This window comes from Acanthochromis polyacanthus, chromosome 8 (assembly GCF_021347895.1).
Source record: "Acanthochromis polyacanthus isolate Apoly-LR-REF ecotype Palm Island chromosome 8, KAUST_Apoly_ChrSc, whole genome shotgun sequence".
NCBI classification, from domain to species: Eukaryota; Metazoa; Chordata; class Actinopteri; family Pomacentridae; genus Acanthochromis; species Acanthochromis polyacanthus.
In genome coordinates this window covers 38,291,169-38,303,897 of record NC_067120.1, presented here as the reverse complement: position 1 = coordinate 38,303,897, position 12,729 = coordinate 38,291,169, and the positions used below count along the sequence as shown (strand labels likewise).

Below are 12,729 nucleotides of genomic sequence, written 5' to 3'. Positions count from 1 at the left end.
ACCTGGTGTTCATAGAGGTCTAGATGTTCATAGAGGTCTAGATGTTTATAGAGGTCTAGATGTTGGTGTTACAGAGTTACAAGCTGCTTCCAGTTTTTTGCTAGTTTGATGTGGACTCATTGGTAGAGCACAAAAACTGGTGTGCATAGGGGTCCATATGTTATTGTATGTCCTGGTCTGAAAACGATCTCAAAATATCTCACAGATTTTAGTTTTGGGTTTCAAAGCTCAAAAAAATAGTCTCTCATGGACGGACCTGTGCTAAACACGAGGCCCTCACAGTGCAGTTAAACAAACTTACGTCTATGATTTCAGCGTGTGCGCGGGTCAGAGGTTAACACACAATGAACAGAAGCCTCCCTCCCCGTTGTTTGGAGACTCTGCGCTCACATAATCACAGACATCAGGTGCGCTTTTGTCTAATTTGTTTCTGAGAATTGCGTAATTGAGTCTCATTGCTTGCAGCTCGGCAGCACAATCGCCTCCTGTGATCCCGGAGCAGCGTGCACGGCGGCGGGGGGGGTTTCCTGTCCAAACGTGTGCATGGGTGTGTTTTCTCTGGTTGGGGGAGGAGGCGAGGTTAGTGCACAGAGGGCTGAAGTGTGCCCTCCAAAACCACGCCGAGCCACTTGTCTTTGTGTGTTTTATGGTCTCACGAGTGCAGCAGCAGACGTACATGTGTTTTACATTCTGCAGCCAGCGTGTGCAGCAGGCCTGAATATATAAAGCGCATAAAGGTGGGAGTGTGTCGGTGTTAAGGCGCTCTGTGTTCTCGCTCTGAACGCTGCTCTGTTAGTTTGGAGGTTTTACTCATTTCCCCTGGCAGCCTTTCTGACACACACACACACACACACACACACACACACACACACACACACACACACACACACACACACACACACACACACACTAGCATGTGGCGGCCTTCATAAACAAACCCTTATACTGAACGATGGTGAGAAACAGAAGCCAGAGCGTTTCAACTCTGGGAATATTGGCACACTTTGTTGGACACTCGCGGACACACTTCCTATCCCGCAGAAGCAGGACCCACATGTACGCCACATTCAGGCCGCCCAGCCCGGTGATGAACGTTCACCATCCAGGACACGTCATGATCGACTCTGTGCATTTACAGGCTTTGTGTGCCAAAGAATGGTAGCCGTATGCGACAGAAATACTGCCAGTGACTACATCACTGCTAAATGAAAAAGGTGTTTTTGTCGTTAGACTTGAATTAAACTGGCAATGAGCTGGCGGACAAAAATCGGTATCTAAGCCCAGTCCTCTGTTTATTAAATCCGTTATTAATTCAGATTACTCTATTTAGAGGTCATTAACGACCACTTAAGTATTTGTCATGGTGCCCGTTACTATCTAAACTCCTACAATGCGAGATATATGCTGATACGATCCAGTCCAGTGACGAACACTCACCATCCCGGACACGTTACGCTCGACTCTATAAATTAACAGGCTGGATGTGTCAAAGGCCCAAAGAATGGTAGCCGTATGCGACAGAAATGCTGCCAGCGACTACTTCACTGCTAAATGAAAAAGGTGTTTTTGTCGTTAGACTTGAATTAAAGTGGCAGTGCACTTGAAGACAAAGACCAGTATCTAATCTAAGCCCAATCCTTTGTTTATTAAATGCAATAGCTCTAGTCGAGGGTCATTAACCACCTCATAAGGCTTTGTCATGGTGCCCGATGCTAGCTAAACTTTCACAATGCTACATGTTTGCCACACTGATCCTGTCACGAGTTTAGGAGGTCGGACCCGAGCAGAGAGCACACCAAGGCTGGGTGAAAGAAAGTGATTTTTATTGCTTCAGTAGGTGAATAGTGGAGGGAGGTGAGAGGAAACTGAGTGCGGCGGGTAGTGGTGGATGGGTTCCTGGTGGCTGGTGACAGACAAGGGCAGAGAGCCAATGGGGAGACAGGTGTAGGCGGCGTGGGGACCGTCAGGCGCTGCCGGTCTGAGGGGCCGTGATGGTGGATGGGCCAGGCGGCAGCTGACGTCTCGTGGTCTCGTGGGGGGAACGCCGGAGGGGAAAAGGAGCCAGTGGGGGCCAGCGACGGGCCGAAGCTGGAGACTGGCTGTAGGATCCAGGAAACGGGCCGAGTAGGGGGTCCAAGGAGGATGGCTGGGTGCCGACGGAGTCCAGGAGGGGTTTGGAGGGATTCCGTGGAGCCTGGCAGATCTGACAGGGTTCCGGCCAGCTGAGTCTTCTAATGGAGAAGAGAGCAGAAATACATGTTAGAATTGCTTATCTCTGAGAATCAGAGTGGCTAGACAGCAAACTGACTGCAGAGTCTGGTTTAACAATCTGTCAGGGTGGGGAAGGTTCAGCCGGTCTTTATTGCAGTTGGTGTAATCATGGAAATGAGCAGCAGCTGACTGGGACCCGTGGTGAGGCTAATCACCTGAGTGGTGGCAGCTGTGAAGCCGCACTCCACTCAGGTGAAGCACTGAGGAGGGAGAGAAAAAGGAGGGAGACAGATAGGATGGGGTATTTGGGATGCCAGATAGGAATGGAGTGAGGAGAGAGCTCTGACAGATCCAGCCCAGTGACAAACGCTCACCACACTGGACATGTCACCATGGACTCTAAGTATGAACAGGCTGGATATGCCAAAGAATCGCAGCTGTATGCGACAGAAATATGACTACATCACTGCTATGAAAAAGGTGTTTTTCTGGTTAGACTTCATTTAAAGTGGCAGCACACTGGAAGGCAAAGATCAGTTTCAGCAAAAAACGTGAGCACAATCCTTTATATACATCTACTGCGACAGGACACTTTGTGTACAATTTGTTAACTTTAGCTGGAGGTCATTAACCACCACATAAGTCTTTGTTGTGGTGCCCTTTGCTAGCTAAACTCCCACAATGCTATGACTGCATGTGTCAAAGAATCGTAGCCAAATGTCACAGAAATGCTGCAAATGACGAGGTCGTTACTGAATGAGAAAGTGTTTTTCTCGTTTGACTTCATTTACAGTGGGAGCTTCCTGCAAGAAAAATGTCGGTATCTAATCTAAGCACAAGTCAAAGATGAACTAAGTTTGTCCCGAGAGGATTTTTTAACTGATCGGTGTCGACACCAATCTAATCCTAATCTCTTGTTTGCACCTGCTGTCACAGAAATGCTGTACACAATTTGTGATGGTGCACTTTTTATCAAGTCCGATAGCTCTAGTTAATCATTAACCACCACATAAGTCTTTGTCATGGTGCCCCTTGCTAGCTAAACTCTCACCATGCTACATCCAGGACACTCCATGCTCAACTCTGTGCATTTACAGGCTGGATATGCCAAAGAATCGTAGCCGTATGCGACAGAAATACTGCCAACGAGAACATCACTGTCTATAAATGTTGTTTTTTCTAACTCACAATTTATTGTTCTCAAGGTTTTGTCACCCAAAGTACTTCTTTATGTACCAGTACTTAAACTGTTCAAGCTTTTTTCCACTCAGACAGTAATCTCTAACAAACGACTGATGGTTTTCAAGGTTTATTCAACCCAAACTTTCAGTCCAAGTACTAGTTTCGAAGGTCAGTGCATCCAGAATGTCTCTTCCTGTCCAACCATTTACAGATTGAAATATTTATTCTATGCTGTTAGTAATTTTAAATGAATGAGTTTTGGTTTTAAAGGATTTTTTCACCTAAAATACTATTTTCTATTGGAGTATTTCTAGTTTATATTCTATAGTCTAGAAAAATCACATTTTCTAGCTAACAATTTATTGTTTTAACCCTCCTGTTGTCTTCATTTAAGGGCACCAAAAAATATTGTTTCCTTGTCTGAAAAACAATCAAAAATTCAGCCAGAAAATTCCCCAAATTTCTGAAAATTTGCAAAACCTTCAGGAAAAAAATTGCAAGTCCCCCAAATTTGACAAGAACATTCTTGGAAATATTTTCAAAAAATGAGTAAAAATGTTCCCAGAAAAAATCCTAAAAATATCTAAAGTGATTAAATATAAATGAGTAAAACTTCTAACATTTTCTTGAAGAACATTCACATAAAAATCGACCAAAATCCAGCGAATTTCGTCGGATTGTGCTTGATTTTTTTTCTGAATGTTCTTAAGAAACATTTTTAACATTTCTTTTCTTTCCCACCAAAAATGTTCAGAGATTTCTCAAAAATGTTGAAAATGTGGACATCAGAAGTTTGACTGTGAAAATATTTTTTTCCCACATTTTCAAACTTTAAACTGGGTCAGTTTTGACCCGCAGGACGACACCAGGGTTAAACGTTTTGTCATCCACGGTACTTCTTTATGTACTTGTACTTACGTTATTTACGCTTTTTCTACACTTTTTCTAACAAACAAGTTTTGGATTTCAAGGTTTGTTCCACCCAAAACTGTACTTGGTTCCTGTTTTTTGCAGATTGCTACTGCGTTGTTTTGCACTTTTACACTTTATACTTGAATGAGTAAAATAATAAGAAACCGATGTGGCATTATGAATGCATTTTAAAGCTTGAGAGTGTCCGCATCATGTGCAGCAGCTGCAGGACTCGAACGTGTCGTCTGTTGTTTTTACTGTCGTTCGGTCGCTGCGACGTTTCTGCAGGTCGACACACACCAGAGCAGTAATTAGACCGACCCATTACCGGGGAGGGGGGTGATGAACTCAGAGCGGGGCTGTGACACAATGGCTTCTCCTCAACACCACTGTTTATTTTTCTGCATGTCCGCCGGGTCCGCGCACAAGAACCCCTTTCATAGCCTCCAAACAGCGCCCCGAGTGTGAGTCAGTACCTGTTTGCTTTGCTTTAGATAGCGCCGAATGTACGCTCGCAAACATGGACGCCGTTCGAGGCGGCGTGTTCGTGAAGGAGAAAGTGAGTGTTAATGAAAAGCATGTCGGAGGCGTGTGGTTTTCCATCACAGTCGCCGCTGTACGGTCACACATTCCCTCACACCGCCGAGACCACACAAACCAGCAGCACCAACTGGGATGAATGGTCTCCATTAAACCTCTGACTGCAGCCCAGTGTGGGTTTCATTATTTTCTCACAGACACAGAGCGGACTGAGCCTCGCTGTGATCACATTTTCTGCATAAATCCTCCCAGGAGTTGCTTAGAGAGCTTCAGCTTGAAGTTTCAGCCAGCGTTTTTAAAGGTCACATTGGCAAACTGCTTTTTTTTTTTTGACATATTATGCCTTAATTACACGCTGACAGCAGAGAGATGCCAGGAATGACTGGAGAGAAAAGAGGTGGGAATGACTCGCTGCAGAGGGCCCAGAGCAGACTGGGGATGCTGCCAATCAGGGCAACCCAGGCTACCAAAGTGTTTTTAACTGACAGTCTTTCCTGGAAAAAAGTCTACCTTAACCCTCCGAACCCCAAAACACAGCGGCAGGGTTTATCTTTACCAAAATCAGCAAAATTACAAGATTTATCTGAGCCAGAAACTGTAAAAACAGAAAAAATCGCCAAATTTTCAACTTTCCAACAGTCTTTGAAGTAATCATGTGTGACATTGGGTTCCATCTGAAAAATTGACCAAATCTAAGCTTTAAACTGTGTTATTTCACTACAAAGTGATTGTGACAAAAATCCAGAGAGTTTTCGATGATAAACCATCTGAACCCCAAATCCACAGTCGGGGTTTTATAGGCATATAGTCTTTTAAAAAATCTGCAAAATGACCACATTTGTCAAAGCCAATATCTATAAAAACAGAAAAAATCGACAAATTTTCAGCTTTCTTACTGTCTTTGACCTACTCATGTGTGATTTGCGGTTTTGTTTGAAAAATTAGCCAAATCCAAGCTTTAAATTGTAATATTTCCACACAGTGTTTTTTCTACACGTTTTGAAAATTCACAAAAAAAAAGATAATTTTGCACCAGATTGCAACAGAAATTTAAAAGGTTTTCAATGATTAACCAAAAACCACTGGCAGGGGTTGAAAGGCATGTTGTCATTTAAAAAAATCTGCAAAATGACCACATTTATCGGAGTCAAAATCTATAAAAACAGAAAAAATCGTCAAATTTCCAGCTTTCCCACTGCCTTTGAACTACACGTGTGACATACGGTTCCTGGAAAATTGACCAAATCTGAGCTTTAAATTGTATTATTTCACCACAAAGTGTTTCTTATACATATCATATTTTTTTAAAAATCACCAAAAATGAACCATTTTGCTCCAGATTGTGACAAAAATCCAGACTTTTTGTTGATTAACCGAAATCCACTGGCAGAGTTTATCGACATGTTATCTTTATCAAAAATCAGCAAAATTACATTTGTCTGAGCCAGAAACTGTAAAAACGGAAAAAATCTGCAACTTTTCAGCTTTCCAACAGTCTTTGAACTACTCAAATTTGACGTGTGGTTCAGTCTAAAAAATTCACAATCAAACCCCACAAGATCATGACAAAAATTTAAAAAGTTTCGATGATTAACCATCTGAATCCCGAAATACGCCGTTGGGTTTGACAGGCATATAATCTGTTAAAAAAATCTGTAAAATGACCACATTTATCAGAGCCAAAATCTTTGAACTACTCGTGTGACATGTGCTTCCATCTGAAAATTTCCCAAATCTAAGTTTAATAACATAATATTTCAATTAAATGTATTATTTCTAAATATTTGATTTAAAAATTCACCAAAAATAATCATTTTGTTCCAGATAGTGACAAAAATCCAGAGAGCTTAACTAAAATCCACCAGCAGAGTTTGTAGACACGCCATCTTTACCGAAACCACACCACATTTGTCATCGCCAAAACTGAAAAAATCGTTACATTTTCAATTTTCCAACAGTTCTTGAACTACTCCTATATGAGGTGTGGTTCCATGTGGAAAATTCACCAAATCTGAATTTAAACTCACAATATTTCTACAAGTGTCTTTATTCTACATGTTTTACTTATAAATTCACACAAAAAACAGAAGATCATGGCAAAAATCCAAAGAGTTTATGGTGAACCATCCGAACCCCAAAACCCACCGGCAGGGGTAGAAAAACATGCTATCTTTACCTAAATCAGCAAAATTACCACATTATCATGGCCACAAACTATAAAAACAGAGAAAATAAACAAGTTTTCAGCCTTCCCACAGTCTGTGAATTACTCATGTCTGACAAGTTCTATCTTGAAAAATCTGCCAAATCTAAGCTTAAAATCATAATTATTCACAAAGATGTCATTATCCTAAATGGTTGATTTAAAATTTCACCCCAAAATTATTTGTTTGCAGCAGATCCAGTAGAAAACACTAAATTCTTATGGGAGCTTGAAACTGTAAAAACAGAAAAATTTTCAACTTTCCAAGCTTAAGATTGTAATATTTGGCCAAAATCTCTTAATTCTGCAAGTCGGTTTTTAAAACCATTGTCCAACAGGAACCATTTCCACCTCATTTCTAGACTCTTTCACTGTGAGGTCTGTGCCTCAATGATGCTTGATGTTTTCTTTTACTGTAAACATAAATGCACGTATTCAACCCAGATAAACAAACGTATTGTTGTTTTTAATCAGCAGACACTGTCTTCTTCTTCTTCCTCACTGTTTCCACCTCTGATTACCAAACTGAACACGTTGTTTGGTCGTTGGTGTTGCAGAGATTCTTCAGTCGGACCGACCAAACCTGAGGAGGACGCAGAGCGAAGAGACTCCCAGTACAGCAGCTTCACACAGCAGGTCAGCGAACGCAACACGGCTTCAGATTCAGACGATATGTATCGAGAAAAGAGGAATGATCTGACACCAGAGAAAGAATCATAAAGTCATCTAGAGTTTAGACGTTTATCCAGTATTATTTTATTGTCTACTGCAGTTTCAGGACTCTTGTTTATTGGGACAAAACCACCAACCCAATAAGATGATGATTAAAAAGCTTATTTCACATAACTTATTACTTTTTTAATAAAGCGTAGTTTGAAAGGTTTATTTAAAGTATGACTTTCTGTCTGATAGATTTGAAGATTCATACCACAAAAACTGTATTTTCTAACAGACAACTTATAGGTTTAAAAATCGTCCTACCCAAATAGTATTTTTAAACTAATTAAATACGATTTTAAAGGTTTATTCTGCCCAAATAATGCTTTCTGTCAACAAGGTATGGTTTTAAATGTTTATTCCACTCAAAGTACAGCTTTTCTGTCCACGTACATGTAGTTCTAAAGGTTTATTCCTCACAAAAAGTACTTTGTAACAGATGACTTAGAGGTTTAAAGATTTATCCAACCCAAATTGTGTTTTTTTTTTTTAAATATGAGTTCTGATTTTCAAGCCTTATTCTGCACAGAATACTGAATGTTGAGTCCAACTTTCTCCAAACAGAGCTGTTTGGTTTGGACTCCATTTTTAAGTTTGTGTTTGTCACGAAAAGGTAATTTTATTTGGGGAACATCCAGCTGGAGTTGGTTTCTGTTTAGTGAAATTTGTGCTCATGAGGCTTTTGGACGGTGACCTAATAATTTAATAAAACATACACAAAGACCTCAGCCACATTTCATGACCATGCAGACGCAGAAAGTCCAGAGAACACTTCTTTACGCCACCACTCTCCAAAACCCTGCAGATGTTGTGGTAGAATAATAAGTATAATAGCACAATAATAACCTTTTTTTCTGAAGCGCTGTTTGCAGAAATGAGAATGATAATTGTAATGTAAATAAACGGAGGAGGATGGAGTGGAGGAGGTCGCTGCCAGCCCGTTATTCCCCTCAGTGTGGTTGGAGTCCGGCTAGAATGGCAGCGGGATAATAAATAGTGGAGCAGCCTGCGTTTATTTCAAAGCTCTGCTGAGGAGTGCATGGGGTCGGCTGGTATTTCCCTCCAAACATTGTGGGGGGGCATTAAGGGCAGTTCAGCCAAAAGCCCAGACCGCCGCTGTCATGGAGAAGCATCAACATCTACAAACCGTCTGGACGTCCAAACAGTCAGGAAGGATGGATAACAGTTTCTCTGCTGCTGCTGCTGCTTCTACTACTACATCTTCTACTTCTACATCTTCTTCTTCTTCTTCTTCTACTTCTTCTTCCTCTTCTTCTTCTTCTGCTACTTCTACTACTTCTTTTTCTTCTACTTCTTCTTTGTCCTCTCCTACTTCTTCTTCATCTTTGTCTATTACCACTACTTTTTTTGGCCTTCTACTATTTCTTCTTCTCCTTCGTATCCTACTTCTTCTTCTCCTTCTTCTTGTTCTACTACTACTACTTCTTCTACTACTTCTTTCTCTTCTCCTTCTGCTACTTCTTCTACTTCTTTGTCCTCTACTACTACTTCTTCATCATCATCTTCGACTACTACTGCTTCTACTTCTTCCTCCTCTTCTACTTCTTTCTCTTCTTCATCTTCTTCTACTGCTTCTTCTTGTCCTTCTACTACTTCTTTCCTTCTTCTACTTCTACCTTTTTGAATTCTACTACTTCTTATACTTCTTCTACTACTGCTATTACTTTGTCTTCTTCTTCCTCTTTTTCTTCTACTACCTCTTCTGCTACTGCTTCTTCGTCTTCTTCTTCTGCTTTTTCTCATTCTATAACTTCTTCTGCTACTACTTCTTTTTTGTTTTCTTCTGCTTCTTCTTAATCTTCTTCATCTTCTAATACTTCTTCCTCATCCTCTTCTTCTTCTACTACTTCTTGTCCTTCTACTACTTCTTTGAATACTTCGTCTACTTTTTTCCTACTTCTCGTCTTTCTATGTCCTCTACTACTTCTTCTCCTTGTACTACTTCGTCTTCTTCTTCTATTTCTTTCTCTACTTCCTCTACTTCTTCTACTACTGCTATTACTTTGTCTTCTTCTTCCTCTTCTTCTTCTACTACCTCTTCTGCTACTGCTTCTTCATCTTCCTCTTCTCCTTCTATTTTTTCTCATTCTGTAACTTCTCCTTCTTCTGCTACTGCTTCTTTTGTGTTTTCTTCTGCTTCTTCTTAATCTTCTTCATCTTGTTTTTCTTCATCTTCTAATGCTTCTTCCTCATCCTCTTCTTCTTCTTCTTGTGGCGACTAAACTCCAAACCCAAACTGCAGATTTTTGTGTTTCAGCCTCAGCATTCTTCAGTCCTGGGGAGACAGCGTTTTTTCCTTTTGTCAGAAAAGCAAAGTTATATTTAGCGTTTAGGAAAATACAATTGTATCCAGCGAGGAAAAGCAGTTTTTAAATATGTTGGTGAACAAAACTGGTACCCGAGTCAGGAAGAGCAACGAAGTGTTAAAACAAAGGAAGTGGATGCAAAAACGCAGCAATCGAGTGTATTTTTTCTATCCAATCATCGGATTTGACATCTGTGAATTACTTGAAATTTTTATAGCATAAAATGTGGATATTTATGAAGATGTTTGTGAAATTTTAGCTTGATTTTAATTGAACTTTGATAAATGATTGAGCAGGTTTGACGAATTGTACCCCAAAAACAAAAATATTCGGAGAGTTCTGGAGTTTCAAAATGGTTCTACGAGTGAATTTAGGAAAATAAATTCATTTCTGAAGTTGAAAATACTTGAAATAGTGGATAAATCGTTGAACTCGGCAAATAAAAGTAGTGTAGAATTCATGAAAACAGCTAAAAGTAATTGATGAATTTAGAGAAAGATAAAAATAGATGTAAAAAACAATAAAAGAATAAAAAATATCTTAAGTAGATGACTCAAGCTACCGGATAAATGTAAAAATAATTGGAATAGTTCCTGAAACCTAGAAAAAAATGTATTAGTCAGCTAAAAGTAGTGGACAATTTTATTAAATATAAAGATAGCTTTAAAAAGATGAAAGTGGAGAATAAATTGTTGAACTAGTTGGCTAAAAGTATGATTTTTTTTTAAAAAAAATGAAAATATCAGATAGTACATCATTGTAAATATTTTACAGATGCCATTTTGAATATCTATAATTTATGCTAAAAAACAAGCTTTAGGCAAATCAAAGATGAGCGAGCAGAAGAACCCTGACGATCTGAGATTAGATAATTGTACAGTAAATGCAGATGTTGATATTTCTACTCTGTCCATCTTCATCTTCTTTTTTTGTCTGTTTCCAGGAGCAACAGGCATTCGGTTGGAGGTTCTCAAAGTGAATCTCCAGGAGGCTCCAGAGGAAGTTCCCTGACTAACGGGGACCTGACCGAGGAGCAGAGTCCTGGACCAGGATCATCGGGCCGTCGTCGGTCCTCCAAGAGCCACAGCAGCCCAGGAAACAGTGCAGGTATCAAAGCATTATGGAACATGATTTATACATGAATTAGTCCATGCTGATCCAGACAGAACTCAGGAATGAAGTTTAATAGTATAAGTTTTTGATTTCTATGAACATCTGGACCTCTATGAACATCAACATTTAGATCTCTACGAACACCAACATCTGGACCTCTATGAACACCACCATCTAGACCTCTATGAACACCAACATCTAGACCTCTATGAACAGCAACATCTAGACCTCTATGGACATCTGGACCTCTATGAACAGCAACATCTAGACCTCTATGAACAGCAACATCTAGACCTCTATGAACACCAACATCTAGGCCTCTATGAACACCAACATCTAGACCTCTATGAACACCACCATCTAGACCTCTATGAACACCACCATCTAGACCTCTATGAACACCTAGACCTCTATGAACAGCAACATCTAGACCTCTATGAACATCTAGACCTCTATGAACAGCAACATCTAGACCTCTATGAACAGCAACATCTAGACCTCTATGAACAGCAACATCTAGACCTCTATGAACATCTAGACCTCTATGAACAGCAACATCTAGACCTCTATGAACATCTAGACCTCTATGAACAGCAACATCTAGACCTCTATGAACATCTAGACCTCTATGAACACCTAGACCTCTATGAACACCAACATCTAGGCCTCTATGAACATCTAGACCTCTATGAACATCTAGACCTCTATGAACATCTAGACCTCTATGAACATCTAGACCTCTATGAACATCTAGACCTCTATGAACATCTAGACCTCTATGAACACCAACATCTAGACCTCTATGAACATCTAGACCTCTATGAACACCAACATCTAGACCTCTATGAACATCTAGACCTCTATGAACACCAGGTTCTAGACCTCTATGAACACCAACATCTAGACCTCTATGAACATCTAGACCTCTATGAACACCAACATCTGGACCTCTATGAACACGAACATCTAGACCTCTATGAACATCTAGACCTCTATGAACATCTAGACCTCTATGAACACCAACATCTAGACGCATTGTTGCCATCTATGGAATGACCCATAGATAAAGTGCAATAACATCCAGAAAAGATAATTAAATGTTACATAGAAATAAATCGACTGCAGGTCTGTGAGTTGTGTGTAAAATTCTGGTAAAACACTTATTTCGTCTTTTGCTTGCGAGTTTGTTTGATGTTTTCAGGAGGAATAGTTCTGCCTGCAAAGTAAAACTTGTGTAACGGTGACTCAACTTTTCTGCTCTCAGATAAAGTGGAGTTGACGTCTAACGGTCTGGAGAGTCGCAGCAGCGTCGCCCGTCACACGCCTCCTCCGTCCTCCCCGTCGGGTCGGTCTCCGGCCGCCAGCAGCAGCGGCAGCAGCCCGTCTCCGGGTCAGGACGCTCTGGGCCCGGCCGCCCCGGCAGAACCCAGCCCCAGCGCCACCTCCAGCACCGAGCCGGCCGGAAACAGCAGCACAGAGTCGGCCACCGACTCTCTCCCCGCTGGGTAGGAGTCTCTAAATTAT

At 40.7% G+C, this 12,729-nt stretch overlaps 1 protein-coding gene across 7 annotated transcripts in view; it reads left to right on the top strand.

The window, feature by feature from the left end:
• The window catches only part of wwp2 (WW domain containing E3 ubiquitin protein ligase 2), a 96,531-nt gene that overhangs the window by 25,241 nt on the left and 58,561 nt on the right, over nt 1-12,729 (top strand). For all 7 annotated transcript variants that reach the window (XM_051951801.1, XM_051951800.1, XM_051951799.1 and 4 more), the window contains exons 6-8: nt 7,606-7,684; nt 11,036-11,199; nt 12,470-12,710. In XM_051951801.1, coding sequence (XP_051807761.1) covers nt 7,606-7,684; nt 11,036-11,199; nt 12,470-12,710 — 484 coding nt within the window. The remainder of the gene's footprint in view (nt 1-7,605; nt 7,685-11,035; nt 11,200-12,469; nt 12,711-12,729) is intronic.